The 13,615-nt window shown below is 50.6% G+C and overlaps 1 protein-coding gene across 2 annotated transcripts in view; it reads left to right on the top strand.

Moving 5' to 3' along the window:
- The first annotated feature begins 5 nt into the window (after positions 1-5).
- SP6 (Sp6 transcription factor) overlaps positions 6-13,615 on the top strand; it is a 49,177-nt gene continuing 35,567 nt past the window's right edge. Inside the window, exon 1 of one of the 2 annotated variants that reach the window (XM_090044627.1) lies at positions 6-1,262. In XM_090044627.1, the coding sequence (XP_089900753.1) occupies positions 1,117-1,262 (146 nt within the window). In that variant the 5' untranslated portion in view covers positions 6-1,116. Of the gene's footprint in view, positions 1,263-12,486; positions 12,583-13,615 lie in introns of those variants that run through there. The other variant, XM_090044630.1, reaches the window with a different exon arrangement.

Genomic DNA, 13,615 nt, shown 5'->3' with positions numbered 1-13,615 from the left:
GGGCGACGGCTTTGGGAATGACGGACAGATAGGCGCGTCCAGTGAGAGGTGCGGATTGCTGATGGACAACGCGGCTTTCCAATTGGGAGCGAGGCGAGGCCCTTGCACCTCTTGTCATGGCTTGAGAAATGCGGGTGTGAAAACCGGGCTGGAAAAAGAGGTCGGAGTTAGTGGGGGACACTTGCGACTGGTGGATGCCGGCATGGATTGGCACGGAATGGAGCCATTCAGGGCGAGAGGTGGCTCAGTTGAGCCTCTAGAGGGCGCCCGTCCCGAAAGGGGTGCTGCCTGGCCGGCTCCGCCCGGCTGCCGTGGAGCTGGCGGCCGGGGGAGTCTACATCCTTGGAGGTTTTTAAGACGTGGCTAAACCGAGCCTTGGCTGGGAGGATCTAGCTGGGGCTGGTCCTGCTTGGAGCAGGGGGTTGGACTAGACGCTTCCTGAGGTCCCTTCCAGCCTCCTTTTCCCTGATGCTCTGATTGTAGACTACACCGGAGGGAACATGAATGAGGAGCTCCGGTGCGCAAGTGCCTCCTTTGGGAGATGAGTGCCTTTGTCCCTCACAGTCTCCAAAAAGACCCCAAGGTCCAGGTCCATAATGCTGTTGTTGCCCCGCTCCCCGCCAGTCGATGGATATGAAACGCGGGTGACCTGTCATCGTCTTCTCAAGAGCCTAGAGGGGTTAGATGCCCCCAGGAAATCCTCCACATCAAATGGGAGGGTGGCCACACCAGTGTCAGGATCCTTTCTGAAGCTAGGGTTACCAGCCTGGAGTTGGTGATCCTCGACATCATGTGTGGATGCCTGACTCTTGACTCCTAAAACAAGTGCTGTGCTCCCAGCTTAGTAACAGCCTGAGGTCTCGCGGCAGCCTGAGGAACTGTGACAAGGGCACGTTTGAACGCACACCTCGAGAAAATGGATGCCGACATTAAGAGCTAGGAGGAGCTGGCTGCCGGGCGACTTCAATGGCATTGCTTTCTCAACTAAGCAGCGGTCTGTTTTGAGGTAAAGCATCTTGCCCTCAAAGCAGAGGAGAGAGAGCAAAGGAAGGTAAAGGAGAGGAATCTCAGCCTGAGGCCTGGTCTCCCCTGCAGAAAGGCTGGCAGCTTCTGTGGATGGATCTGTGGCTCAAGGACTGGACTCTTAGTCACTTCAAGACCCATCAAAGAGCCATGGCAGAGATCATCCCCCAATGGAGGAGTTGCCAACAACTCCATCCCTCCACCCCCAGCTTTCTCTGGATGATGAGGGCTAATTCAAGGTAATTGCCATTCAAGACGCACATGATCCGTCCAGCACCTCTTTTGATGCAAGTCAAAGCCTGAGACAATCAGTTCCTAGATCAGCTAGTATGTTTTTAGCCCACATAGCCAGGAAGGCACATTCCTGCTTCTTAGAGTTTACCACTGAAGAGTAAAGGGGCAGAGGTGAAGGAAAGAGGCAGCTGAGATGATCTCCACTCCCTCCTTGTTCCCAGATGGTCCCTGGCTCTATTTTTTAAAAGCTCAGGACAAGGCTGTCACAGGGGACCTGATTTGCAACAGAACTCAGTTCCCTTTAGGCATCTCAGGAAGGTCCAAGTTTGCAGATGTTCTCAGCATCCAGCATCTCTCATTATCCTTCACGTGGGCCTTTGTCTCTGATCTGGCCCATTTACCCAGGACCAGACTCGTAAGAGCTGCCATTCACTGGGTCAGACCATAGAATCATATGGTCCGAGTAGGGCTGGAAGGGACTGCCAGAGATCATCTACCTGCCTGAGGCTGGATCATCCCTATCCAAACCCTTCCTATCCAAACCATCCTACCATGTCTTTTTTGCCCAGTATCCTGTGTCACACAGTGGCAGAGAGTGTCTGCTGAAAGGGAGAGTGAACTGTTTGCCATGGCCTCTTCTGAAGGAAACTGGCATGATGGGGGGTGAGAAGTCTCTTGAAAACGGATCCCTGCTGAAACTTGATTAGCAATCTCTGCTGCTGAAGAGGTCACTTTTAAACTCCAGGGGGCATCAGACACTTCAGCATTTGCAATTGGGTTTCTCAGGCTTTCTGCAGTGCTTACTTGCTCTGTCCCATGTGGTGGGATGATATTTGCCAAACAGATGGTCTGGCCACAATCTGTAAATACAGAAAAATTCTATTCCATGCATTTGTCCTCTCTTTCCGTTATAATCATATGGGCTCATCTGATCGCTTTGGGCATTTTTGCAAAGTACACATTGTCCAGGAAAATGCACTAAATATACATCTGATGTACCCAATGGTCCCAACATCTGAAGCAACTACTTATATGTTGGGTACTTAACAAACAAAAAATATTGATGAGCTGTTATTGAATAATATTAGTTACTTGCCCGTCAATCATTATCATAAATGTGATCATTGTCATAATTGCAGCAACATTTAATAGGGTGAGATATGGACCAGGAGCCTATTGTGCCAGGTACTGTAAAAACACAACAGAACAATGATCCCTTGGCAAAAAACTTAACTTTATGGGCCCAAAGCTGGTCCCGTTAAAGTCAGAGAGACTTGGCTTTGATGAAGTAAGTTAAGTATTTATACCCCTGAACCTGTTTCCTCCCAAAACAGCCCAAGCCAGCTCCCATTAAATCGATGCAAAGATACCCACTAATTTCTGTGGAAGTTAGAATAGGTTGCAAATGTGCTACCAAAATAAATAAAGAAGTGTGTTTTGCAGCCTGTTGGAAAAGTTAATTAGAAAGTAGAACACAGTTCCCCAGATTGGAATTTAATTAAGGGCAGCAGAACTAGTGTCTCCTTGGGAAGAGGAGGCGGGGGAAAGTGCCACGTACACACTATGAGCACAACTGGTCAGTACTTCTGGGTCTCATCTGGAAGATAAGGCCTTTATCAGGACAGTGTTCCCCCCACACCGCCAGTATGACATTGAACCACTGGATTTCAGTTCTGACCCAGAGGAAATGGTTCACCGTACTCAGTTATCTTTTCCCTGTAGCACAGCACCTCTTAGCACCACCCTGGGCTTCATCCTGACTCAGAAGGGACAGCACCCTCCACAAAGTCATCTATACCAGCAGATCTACATCTGCTACAGGCGCAGAGTTCTTAACCTTTTGCACCTTGCGTCCCACCAACCATTTTGTCAAAAAACCCTGATCCCACTATGATAAAAACAAAAACCCACAAAATTGTTCAAGGTATTTGTTGATTCATCTTGATGTGCAAACAACTGATTTTTTTGATCGGGCAATGAGTTGAAGTCCCACCTACACAACCTTTGAGTCCCACTGGTGGTTGAGAAACACATCCCACTGGTTGAAAAATACTGATCTACACCCTTTCTTAGTGTCGTTGTACAAGGCATTCAAGACAGGTCTCCCATTCAAGCGCATCCCAACTAAGTGCTGCTTAGGTTGTAAGGCTCAAAAGTAGAAACCTTGCAAAGGCTAAGGAAGCCAACTGTTATACTACAATCCAGGCAAGCCATGAAGTGAAGGTCACCCACTCCCACCCTTGGGCAAAGGTGTGGGATTGGGGATGGCACCACTGTGGAGCCCACAGTTCCTGGGACAGGCTCCCAGGCAGCCTGAGAATTCAGCACATTGCTGAGATTTTACTAGGATTCCAGCTGGTCTTTGATCTACCTTCAAACAGAAAGAGCAGGCAAAGGATTTTACAGACCTCCTCCCCCTCATCACCAGCCCATGGACTGCGGTAGGGAAGGCGGGTCCTGACTCGCTCCACAGCCACAGGTCCAAGGCCTGGTGGGCGGGAATTAAGAGCTGTTTCCTTCACAGTGCATGTCCCATGCTCTCTCAGAGCCTTGGGTGGGCAGTGGAGCCTGGGTGGTGCTCAAGGCAAAGGTTCCTTAGACCCCAGGGGTCCCATCCGTGGATATTGCAGGGACCATCCTTACAGCCCATGATGTCCTCTCTGGTGCCAAATGACATGGCGTCTCTCTCCACTAGACTATCTCTGTAGCCTAGTAGTGCTCAACCGTTCAGCTGTGTGAGCCAAGTGTGTGGTGTGGGGTCAGTTCAAGGGTTGGATCTGGTCTGTGGGCCTGATCTGGCATGTGGGACTGACTTGGCCTGGGCCCAGTCCAGTGTGCAGGCCCAGCCCAGTGTGTGGCCCCAACTGCATATGCTGAATCAAGGCCTGGCTCTGGCCCCATGTACAGGGCTATGTCATCTGGCCCTCAGGACTTAGAAATTTGGTGGAGGGGAAGCAGTGGAAGTGTCAGTTGCCATCACGCCCCTGCTGCCAAATTTCCAGACCCGTGAGGAGCCCTGTGGGCCAGAGCTTGAGCACCACTGTTTTAGCTGAATGGCTCTTACTGCCCACCAGTGGAAGTTTCTCAGCCCAGGGCTATAGAGGATTCACTGCCAGAGGTTACGATAGGCCTAAAAAACTGGGCTAGGAAGGGTCCGTGGATCTGAAGGAGGAGAATGCAGTGGGAGACAAGTAGCTGTAAGGGAAGTAGGCCAGCATACTAGGAAACTACCTGAGCAATGGGGAGCTTAGAGGGGAGTGAATGGGGATGAGTAGGAAATCAAGCAGGGTGTGAACTTATGAAGGGACCCCAGGGACTGGAGTGTGGGGTGGGAGGAACTGAGCTGCATTGTCGGAGCTAAGATGGGTCCCCTGCGTATAAAGGACTAGAGGCTCTAGTAGTTTCAAGAGTAAGCAAGCTGGCAGCTGCAAGAGTTAATCCTTTTTGATGGCTCTGGGGAGCCCTGGGGTGGGAGAGGAAGTACAGGGTAATTGTTAAAAGAGGGAGGGTGATGGAAGATCTTGGTTTGTTCCTAGAGTAGGGTACTGAGGGGACGAGGGCTCCTGGGCTCTCATCTGTTCCTGGCTTTGGAAGGAGCATAGGAATGCCTGGGGTACTGAATTGGGTCTCTTGCTGTGGAATGGGACTGCAGGTTAGTGGTTAGACCAGGAGACTGAAAAGGCTTCTGGGTTCTTTCCTTGGCACTGGGAGGAAATGTGGCTAGACTCTTGGGTTCTGGTCCCAGTCCTGCAACTAACCTGGTTTCTGGTGTTGGCAAGCTGGGAAGAAAGGTACTTGCCTGGTTAAATGAGGGGAGGACGGTGCAGTTGATGCGGGAGACCCTTGCTCAAGAGAGGAAGCCACATTTCCATCAACTATGACTTTCCATCCAAGTTGTTGGGTAGGATGAGTGTCAGCTCATGCAGGGCTCTGCATAAATGCCTAAGGACTCAGGGAAGAAGAGAGTGGCCCTTGCTACAGCAATCTGTGGGCATTCCTACCCAGTGGCAGCCCTCAGGCTGCTCTAAGAGCCAGTTACTTGGGGTAGGGCCTTGTGGCTTCCCCCTCAGGGGAGCGCTCTCCCTGGCATGGAGTAGCAGACATTAAGTCACCTCAGTGGAAGTGGGGTGAGGGGCTTTAAAGTGGTTGCACCTTTACCCTCCCTTTTCTGCACCTCATGGGGAAAGGGGCTGAGAGGACCCATGCTTAAGCTAGCTGTTAGGGTAGGATGAGGGTTTCTTCTTCCCCCATCCCAAGCAGTGAGGCCACCAGAGGCATCCTGAGGCTCAGCCCATCACCCTATGACCTGCTATGGAAAGGGGTAAGGCAAGAGGTAAGCTTCCTTGGAGACACACTGGATCATCAATGGAGCAGGCACAGGCAAGGAGACAAGTCACCGCTCTCACAGGGGTGGAGCTGTTCCATTCCAGAAACCCCTGAACATCACAGCAGCAAGGACTGTCCAGATTGGAGCCCAGTTTGTTCACATGAAGGACCAAAGTCAGTGATGCAGAGTAGGACACTAAGACAACCATGAGCAAGACACAGGGGTGTGGGATGGGTCAGGAGAGCCCACTTGCTACTCCCATGTAATAGGTGTCTGTCTGTGCAGGATACCCTGAGTGTGAGGTTGGGTAGAGCTCCAGGCAGAGAGTTAGCTCAAAATGCTGCAGCTCATGCTCTTCACTCTGAAACCTCCTGGTGAACTGACTAGCTCAGCAACCATCACACTGGTGCTTCTACAACTGGGTAACTCTTGGTACCTTCCCCTCACCCTGGCTTGGTCTTCTAAGAGACGCTGGGAGATGCTACGTCACACTCCCTCAGCACCCCTCTGCAAGGGGATGCACAAAGCAGCGTCTCTCATTACAGGATCACACCACACCAGGCTATGCAGTATCCCTTGCTACTCCGCAAATCTGGGCTGGCTATAAATATTTCAGAGGCTAATTGTAGTAAATTATCCAATTATAGCCATGAATCGCCTCCTGAACTAGCCCGGCATGGCTGCACCTCTCAGATAATAAATGGCCCTGAAATAGCCTGGTTGGATGGGAGTGGGGGTGAAGGCAATTATCTGCCCTAGCTGGGAGAGAGCTACAAAAGCCTAGCCGTAGGTGGTCTTAGAGAGGCACTGTGGCATATATAGCAGGACTAGGGCCTAGGAGCCCTGGGTTTGCTTCCTACCTCTACCACTGTGGTGGATTTCCCCTCTGATCTTGTGGCCTTTCTTGGAGACTAATCTGAGAGGGCTACAGAGTTGGTCAAGGAGACAGTTTAACTTGGGGAAAGTGTCACAAGATGGGCAAGGGCTCATGTGTGTCAGATCTGTTTCTCCTCCCCACCCCTATGGATTTCCAGCATTTCTCTGCAGGCTTTTCCTTTCCTGTCTCTGCTTTTCTGGTTTGATCTGTAGCATAGGATTCCCATTGCCCTCACAGTCTAAGCAGGTTTGGGACAGTTCACTATTTCGATGGGAGTCTTGCAAGACGTGGTACAGGCCATGGGTTAGAAAGGTGGCTTTTCTTGTCTGAGTCGGGACTTTCTCAGTATCCCAGTGGGTTTCTAGGCTGTGGGTGGGGTAAGAATTAGAGCACTCTCCACCTTGGTGAGAATGAATGATCACCACACCCAGCAAAATCTCAAGGTACCTTACAAAGGAGCTCAGCAGCATCATCCCCTTTTTACAGGTGGGGAAACTGAAGCAAAGAGACCTACCCAGAGTCACCCTGCAGGACAGTGGCTGGGTTGAGAACAGAATTCACAGTCTCCTGAGTCCAAGCTAAGTGCTTTATCTACTAGGCAGCCCTGCTTTGCCACAGCCCTGGCATTATCTCTGGGTTTGTTGGTATGGGGATGCTTAGGCATTTGTTTTTAGAGTGGGCTGGTTAAACTGCAGTAAGTGTCTTCAGCATGAAAGTGGTACTTCTAGTGTGGACTGTGTAGAACTAGGACGTGACACTCTTATCCTGGAATAAGAAAGGCCATATAGGCAGTTAGGAGCTCACCTGTGTTTGACATTTGCAGTTTGCCTTATTCTAAACTAACATTTGCATGTAGACAAACTGTGGCATTGCAGTCGTGGAGTCAGGACTGCAGCTAGAAGTTGTTGTGTAGAGGCGACACATCCATGCCACCTTGAGCCATGCAGAATTACACCCCAGTCATGGGTACAGGCTTTCCCAGCATGAGAGGTCCACAGCAAAGAGATGTTAGAGTCTAGGAAGCATGGCTGTGTGGGAGCCTTTCCCTAAGGACCAAGGGAGGTTGCCTGCCCCAATGCAATGAGTGCTGCTTGATGAAGGTACTTGTGGATGAACACCTGGCTTACATTGCCTCAGACACCTCCAGTGACCCATAGGATCCACTGTTATTCTTTATCTGACTCTGGCAGGCACATGTCCAGTCCAACTCTGATGTGGAGCTTGCCCCAACTATGCCCCAGATGTGACCTCTGGATAGGCAGTCCAAGAACCCTGCTTGGAGGGTACAAAAGGGAGCAGTCAGATAATGGTGGGAGGAGCTGGTGGGGAGGACAAGGGGCTGAAGGACCGAGAGTGCAAGGTGAGAGAGTTAGGGAGGGAAGGGAATAGGGCAGTAGGGAGGGAAGGGAGTAGGGCAGGAGGGGACAGGGACTGAGGCATGGGGTCTCCTCCCAGCTAGCACACAAGGCGCCCAGAGGACTTTGCTTTGGGCTGTCAATTAGTTAATTGCCTTGATTATCCAGGGAGTGGGCAGAGATCTGAGCTGTGACATCCCCCACAGAGAGAAACCCAAATCCCTTAAGATCTCTCCCCCCACCATGACTCAGGAGCACGGAGCCGTCTGGCTCCTAGTGCCTCCAAATCCCTGAACCTCAGGGAGTCTGAACTTCAAGCCACCCGCAGGTGCTGAGTCAGCTTGAGTCAGTCCCATCCACCACAGGGTCCTGCCTCCAAAAGCCACCGCTGGGGCTGCATTTCTGGGGGCACTGTCTTTAGACAGGGCTAAAACAGCAAAAGTCATTTTCTACCTGGCATCTCCCTGTGCCTTACCATCCCTATGCGGATTTGGTACCAGTGTTCTAGAGGGATTAAGGATGGGAGTAGGGGGACGGCTTTAAAACAGGTCTGCCAGGCACTAGCAAAGTGTCAAGTGAGTTGCCTGAGATCAGGACAACAGAGGTGGAGAACTGCAGGATTGTGGGGCAGGGTTGGGGCTCAGGAGAGGGTGCTTTGGGCCAGGGCAAGGAGCCTTAGGGTTTCATAAATAGGGATGGTCATGCCCTCACTAGGGCCCATTGTTCTGTTTGGCTCAGGCCCAGAGGAGCTGTGGGGGGGAAAGGGAGTTGGGACTTCATTTCTGACCAGCCAGATTAGTGACTACAATGCATTAGGAATCCTGTCGCCGTGGGTGGATTCCATACCATAAATAAACCAACGCTCTCCCTTTCCCACCTGTGTTTATCTGTCTGTGGCTCGGCTTCCGCTCTCCCGGGAGAAGGAGATCGAGGAGGGGCTGTCTGAGCATCAAACACACCAGGAGACAGTGGAGACTGGACTGGGAGAGGCGGGGGAGCGGGAGGTGGGGGGCAAAGAGTGAAAAAGTGGCACATTATGTGAGGGGAAGGCTCACATGGCTGAGGCTTACATTCATCCCCCCAGCCCAATCAATCCTGTGGCTGAGTTACGGGCCCAATCCAAAGCCCAGGTTATTTCAGAGGGCTTCGGAATCTCAAAAAACAGCTGCCTGGACTTTACCAACAGGAGCATGACCAGAGCATTCTGGTAAATAAAGGAGCTTAAATAGCCCTGGTGAATCTGTGAGCCCCTGGGGTATCTCAACAGCATAAGGGTATGAAGGGAGGCACACAGGAAGCAGGGAGAGAAAGGAACAGAATCAATGTCCCTAGAACAGGACAGTATGAGGAATGAGGGGCTTCCAGTCTGCAAGGGTGAGCAGACAGCTGGGTCCAGTGGCTTGTATAGCTTTGCAGCTGTATGCACTGCTGTGGTCACCCTCCTCCAAAGCACAGAGCAGCAGAGAACCAGGCCCCTCACCTACAGTCAGGCAGAACAGCCGCTTTCCAGCACTCCTTGCAGGGCCCCTGCCCATGCCCTGAGGTTGCTCAACACCAAAGCAACCTCATGGTGCAGGGCCTTATGGCTAAGGGCAAGCAAAACCTGGGGGCATCCAAACCCCAAACCTCCAGGCTTAGGCCTGCAAGTAGGATGCCCACCAAAGATTTTGGAGACATCTGAAGCCCCAGGTGTGGGTGGAGGATGTTTGCTGATAGTAGGGCCACTTACGGTTCTGGACTCTTGGATATGGAATTAGTTTTGGCTAATTTGGCCTCAGATAGAAATTAAATTTTAAAAAATGGCTGGGGAGAAACAAGCCACAACCATCTCTGCTGCTGCTGGAGTGGTGCAGCCCAGGGGCTGTGATCTGCATTCTCTGGGAATATGGGAAGGACAGATTATGGTGGGGAGGAGGCAACCCCCCATGCTTTCTTCCACGCATAAGGGTTTGGTGGGTTTTAGGTAACCCTCCAGAACAAATGAGACTTAGGTGATAGGCAGCACAGCCACACAATACAATTTACCGCTGATTAATTTACATTTACTGCGGAGCAGACTAATTAGCTCTGCAGTAAAGTCTCAACATCTTCATCTACTTATGAACACAGGTATTATCCTATGGCAGAGTTCTTTACTCTGCCGCAACAATGTGTAGATGCTGCTGAGGCTGGCTGGGGCACGAGGGTGCTTCCGTGTGGGGGCTGCCTGCTGGCTAACCCTGTGCTGGAGCACCCACATGCCCTAGCCAGCCCCTCCACAGCACATTGAACTGGGGGAAGCAGCTCTGGGCTGGCAGGCTGCCCCCCCACCAAATCGCCTATCTGGTTGGCTCAGTGTGCTGCAGTCCCAGGTGCACTTGCAAACAGCATGCCCAAGAGCAATAAACTCTGGAAAATAAGCTCTGAAGTTTATTCATGCACCTTAATTACACATGCAGATGTGCTCACAATACTTCATAGTAAACGTATTCCACAGGGGGCATGTCTACATGTGTAGTTACATGCGCCTAAACTTAATGTGCTTTTGTTTGAGGTGCATTAAGATGCTTTAGGCACACATCTACACATAGATGTGCTAATGCTCATTAAAGTACATTACATTTAGGCTGGCATAGCTAACTCCCATTAGCGCATGTGTAACCGTGCTAACATACACACCCCGCATCCATTGACACACACTGCATTAATGCCTATTAAGTTTCTACACGTGGGCTAATCTGATTTAGCTATGCCATCTTAAATTTGGTCCTTGCTTTAAACAGGTATCAAATTTAGGTGGGATTAGCCTAAAATCACCATTTTTAAGGCACATTAAGTGTGCGCATGTGTGGACACACACCCTTAATGTACTTTAAATGGTGATTTTAGGCTAATCCTGTCTAAAAGGGCCACGTGTAGACAAGCCCAGTAAGAAGCAGACACATGGCCTGCTCTCCCAAGCCAGACACCTGCAAAAGGTGCTGTGGCCACTAGGTGGCAGGTAAGCAGGTTTACCTTGAGCAGATTGCTGCCCCAGATGAAGCTGTTGAGGGGGGTAGGCACACAGCACATCCCATGTAGTTAGTAACTTTCATATGTAGTAAAGCTACTATACATTTTATGAGGTGTAACTTTACCCTGGGTTTGAGTGATTTACTACCTGTCGGGGCTGCATGTCATGTGTCTGTCTGCTCCACTTATGCTGTGTAGTAGCTATGACCATTTACTAAGCAGTAAGCGGGCAGTGTGTCCACACCCTCAGATGGGTGGATAGATCCTTTTATAGTAGCAGCTGCAATGATAGTAAATAGATTTAGTCTGAATAAGAGGGTACTTAACTGTGGCTAGAGTAAGAAGCTGGCTTTGGGGGTATGAGGCAGTGATTTATATTGTTCTCTAGTGGTTGAGCCCACAGAGAAGATAAAGGACTAACATCTGTAAAGAGGTGAGGGAGTTTTCCTTTTGTTCCAGTTGTCGAGGCCTGTGTCTTTACAGCAGAGTTCTAGTCTCTGTTAAGGTGAACACTGTTTGTGCAGTCTTTGCTATTATGGTGTTGGACTATCCAGGATGACTTGCTATGAGAGCTGTGGGTCATAGCAAGTGTTGGCTATAGGTGTGGGTTTCAACCATTCAGAGGTACTGAAGCGTCAAGGGTAGGTTGCTATGATGGGTATTGGGATGTCCAGGAAGGTTTGCTACAGTGGGTGTCAGAGTGTCAGGGTGGGTTGCTGTGCTGGTTGTCAGGAGGCCCAGGGCAGGGTGCAGGTGTTGGGGTATTCTGACAAGGTTGCTTTGACAGCTGTGGGGGTGTCCAGATCAAGTTGTTATGGTGGTTTTTTGGGTTACTTAGAGTGAGTTGCTATGGCAGGTGTTGGGGTGTTTGGGGAGGTTTGTAAATAGTGGTTGTGGGGTGTTCTGGGCAGGTTGTTGTGGTGCATGTCAAGGGGTTCAGGACAGGTTGCTGTGGTGGGTGTAAAGGTGTCCAAGATGGGTTGTTGTGGCAGGTGGCGGGGTGCCCAGGGCAGATTGCTGTGGAGAATATTGGGGTGTGTAAGGCAAGTTGCTATAGTGGGTTGAAATGTTGTCTAGGGTGGGTTGCTGGGGTGTGTGTCAGGGTGTCCAGGGTGGTTTGCTATTGTCACGGTGTCTAGAGCAGGTTGCTGTAGTGGGTATTGGGGTGTCTGGGGCAGGTTGCTATGGCAAGTACAAGACACCCATGATGAGCAATGACCTGAGTTGCCCCTCCCCGCCGGTGGTGTTGTTGTTATCCTCAGTCCATCCGTGTGGTTCTGGACCATTTTGACTCCCATTGCCCTGCCAGCAACTTGTCTTCAAAATGCAGCAGTCTGAGAACCAAGCAGGTTCTCAGGTAGGTGGGCCTTTCTGCCCCTTACCTGCAGCATGGGGAGGGGGAGAGGGCTGGCACCGTCAGCAGGATGCTCACACACACTGCTCCTGAGCATCCATAACCCCTTGTGCCAAACCCCCGCAAAGCCCCAGGGTGGCCAGCTGAAACCGGCTCCAAATGGGACCATCACCTCCCACTGGAGCCAAATAATTGCTCGGTGCTTTGTTGTGTAGTGTCTATGGCCCCGGGGCCTTCATTTGTGGGAACTTGCTGTGGCTAGTGCCTCCCTCTTTAATTACCTTCTCCTCTTCGCTCGCTCTTGCACTTACTCACTCCCTGGCAGCCGGGCTCGGCTCCCAGACCCGGCCCTCCGATGGGTCCTGTCGCTGCTTCCCTCCACTCTGCCCACCCCCCACAGACTAAACCTGGTCTGACAGAGGTAACATGGCAGGGGCTGGAATCTTGGGAAGGATTCAGGGCCAGGTCCTGGGTTCTTTGTCTGGCTCTGGGAGGGAAGTGGGATCCCTCGGGGAGGGAAGTGGGTAGAGGGGGAACCAGGACTCGGGAATTCTTACTGTGGTCTCATAGTCTGAGTAGAGGGACTGGTAAGCCTCGGCTCTTCTCTTGGGGTTGGGAGGATGTGCTGTCTAGCTGCTAAAGCAGGTAGGATGGGAGTCAGGATGCCTGGATCTTCTTAGATTCTTTATCAAAACTCGGGGACCAGACTCCTGGGTTCATCTCCCAGCTGTGCCACTGATAGGTGACCTTGAACAAGTCCCTAAACCTCTTTGTGACTTCTGAAATTAGAAATCATTTCACCCCCTCATTTCCCAGGACTGTTGTGCAGCTCTATCCATGTTTACAAAGGACTTTATAGAAACACAAAGTGTTCAAACTATGTTTACATAGGTCCCACCACTCAAAATTACCCCTTTTCTGGAGTCCCCTCCCTCACCCTGTATCTGGTGATGACAGATTATAATCTGCCCAGAAGAACAGAGACCCCCCTCCGTGATTTCATGGACAGTTTCAAACATGCCCAGAAAAGGCCAATAAAAGCTCAGAGAATGCATTAAAACTAACCTGGGCCTGGGAAACTGTTACTTCAAAGCTGTTCTGGATTTGATCTTGATGTCTGCTCACCAAAAAAGCCACTTCATTCCTGCTGGCTGGGATATTTTTTTTGTACAAAAAATTATCCTATAGGAAAAAGTAGCTGGAATGAAACAGTATCTTCCATGGGAAGAATGTTGATTTCGAGGAAACGTTTCAATTTTCCTGTCAGGGAGAGAAATCCAAATGAAAAAATTGATTGGAATCAATATTTCTAGAGGAAACGATAGACTCAAAATTCAGTAGGTGAAATTTAGGTTGAGATTAGGAGGAATTTTCTGAGTATGAGAGTGGTCAAGCACTGGAACATAGATTTCATAGATTTCATAGACATTAGGGCTGGAAGGGACCTCAGAAGA

This window comes from Crocodylus siamensis, chromosome 4 (assembly GCF_052110815.1).
Source record: "Crocodylus siamensis isolate JL-2025a chromosome 4, ASM5211081v1, whole genome shotgun sequence".
Taxonomy (NCBI): domain Eukaryota; kingdom Metazoa; phylum Chordata; order Crocodylia; family Crocodylidae; genus Crocodylus; species Crocodylus siamensis.
The sequence above is the reverse complement of the archived record's forward strand: the minus strand, read 5'-3'. Positions and strand labels throughout refer to the sequence as shown.